The sequence below is a fragment of the Octodon degus genome, unplaced genomic scaffold (genome assembly GCF_000260255.1).
Source record: "Octodon degus isolate 3935 unplaced genomic scaffold, OctDeg1.0 scaffold00084, whole genome shotgun sequence".
In the NCBI taxonomy this organism is placed as follows: domain Eukaryota; kingdom Metazoa; phylum Chordata; class Mammalia; order Rodentia; family Octodontidae; genus Octodon; species Octodon degus.
The window spans coordinates 3,007,382-3,009,584 of record NW_004524660.1 but is presented as its reverse complement, the minus strand read 5'-3'; the positions used below and the strand labels follow the sequence as shown (position 1 = coordinate 3,009,584).

Sequence of the window (2,203 nt, the reverse complement as noted above, 5' to 3'; positions counted from 1 at the left end):
CACATGCTAAGCAAGTGCTCAGCCATTACTCAGCTGCATCCCCACCCCAGGTCAGGGAAACTTGAAGGGTTTGCCTCCCTACGGTATTCTTTGAAGCACAGTTTTGGTGGTGGGAGGCTAAGAAGTTCTGGGCTTGAGGTCGGCGAGGAAAGACTAGTGAAATCCGGAGGGATCTGAGAATGTCCATGCCCATGCAAGGCGGCCCTGATATACAGAACTGGGCCTGCGTCATGGGGAGCAGCCCAGGCCCATTGAGACTATGTTGCTGGCAGGGTGTCCCCTCGAAATGGAGTTGTGACCATGTCTAATTCGGACAAAAAGCCCAGGGAAAGGCCAAATGGAAGGCTAGGATCTCGGGTCCTCGAGCGACCACCTGCTTAGCCAGGCATCTAAAGGTGAGCTACTTTGGTCCAAATTCCACAGAAGACAGCCAAGTCCACATGGGGGAAGACAAAACTAATTTAGCCAATTTGAAACTGAAAAGAATGGATAATGATTTAAAGTAGGCTTAAGGAAGGACAGGACTCCAGCTTCTATTCCCATGTAAACCTCAAGCAAAAAATCTATTCATGCCTGAGTTTGATTCCTGGTACTGAAAAAAAAAATCTATTCACGCCAATTTTATGTCCTCATCCCTTCCCTTTTTGAGATAAGTTCTCGCTATGTAGTTCAGGCTGGCCTTGAGCTCACTTTGTAGCCCACACTGGTCTCAAACTCAGAACAGGACCTCAGCCTCCCCAGTGCTGGGATTACAGGCATGAACCACCACACCCAGTTTATGGTTTCTATTCTCGCTTCTCCTTTTCTTTCCTGAAAATTGCAGGTCATCCCACAAATTGCTCCACTGCTTCCTGTGTGGGCCATGTCTGCTCAGGTTCTACTCTAGCACTAGCTGTGCATCTTTGGCCATTAGTTTAACTGTATTAAATGTTTCCACACCTATAAGGACTGCTTTGGAGATCAATGAGCTTGCATGGTGACGGCAAATGATAAACACTCAGTAAGTACTAGTGTAACTAACCATTTCCACTGTGACCAAGCTGAAACTTTAAAACTATTGCTCCTTTGTAAACCCCTCTGGGAATGTCTACTTTTTGCCCGTGTACCTGATGGTCATGTCCTAGAGCTACCAGCAACTAAACTGAGCTACTTTATGGCTGATGTACTTCTAAGTCCCCAAATAACTCCCTAAATGTATCTTTGCTTCAGCTAAGCTTGAGCTCAAATCACCTCCTCTGTTAATCGCCTTTCAACAATAATTTTGGATCCTAAAGCATTGATAGCCCCTGTATACGTTTGTTGCACACACTTGTTAAGTGGTTTTATTGACTAATTTATCTTGTATCCTCAAAGCACCCACCTTTTAAACCCATGTTTGAGGACTACCACATGCCAGGAATTGTGCTCGAATTCTTCAGGGGGAAACGGGTTTCTCACTTCTTTGAGTTTCTCAAAAGCTTAGCCCACAATTCTGGGGACACTGAATGGTACATCCTAGTTCTACACAATTACTGTGTCTTTGAAAAATGCATAAAAGTAACTTCTAGCGAGAAAGTAGATTTTTTCACTCAGTAGTTGAGGTGCCTGCTGAGGGAAGCCTATTATGAATCCTTCGCAAAGCATTGTTTTGTAAGCGAAGGCTCCCGGCTTCCTCACGCATGTGTGTAAATTCATAATTTCGTGCATCGCGCCCCCAGGACGGCTAAAGCCCGGCCGGCATCCTGCCGCGAGAGGGCGCTCGATTCCCGCGAGCGGCCCGCCCGCACTGCGCAGCCTCCGTCCAGGCGTGGGCGGCGCCCTGACGTCACGGGGGGCGCGGTCGGCGGGGGCGGGGCCAGCGAGCGCGGCTTTCTGGGCCCGAGTCGTCGCGAGTGGGCGGCGGCGGCGGCGGCGGCTGCCCTCTCCAGCGCCGGGAAGATGGCGCCGCCGGTGACGGAGCGGGGGCTGAAGAGCGTGGTGTGGCAGAGTGAGTGCGGTGGGGTGAGAGGCCGAGAGGAAGGGCCCGGAGGCGCCGCGCCGGGCCTTGTTTTCGGGCGCCGGCCCAGCGGCCCCGGGGCGCCGCGGCACTTGCGGCTGGGACCCGCGCCCCTGCTTGACTTCCTCCCGCTCGCCTTCCTGCGCCGCCCCGTTCTCGCCGGCGGAGGGCCGGCGGGGCGCCTCCCCGTGGAGCCCTGGCGCTGGCGTCGGGCGCCCGCGACGTCGC

General features: G+C 53.0%; 1 protein-coding gene across 1 annotated transcript in view; it reads left to right on the top strand.

The window, feature by feature from the left end:
* The first annotated feature begins 1,835 nt into the window (after nt 1-1,835).
* Nucleotides 1,836-2,203, top strand: part of Stxbp3 (syntaxin binding protein 3) — a 60,382-nt gene continuing 60,014 nt past the window's right edge. The window contains exon 1 of the mRNA XM_004636946.2: nt 1,836-1,966. Coding sequence (XP_004637003.1) covers nt 1,918-1,966 — 49 coding nt within the window. The 5' untranslated portion in view covers nt 1,836-1,917. The remainder of the gene's footprint in view (nt 1,967-2,203) is intronic.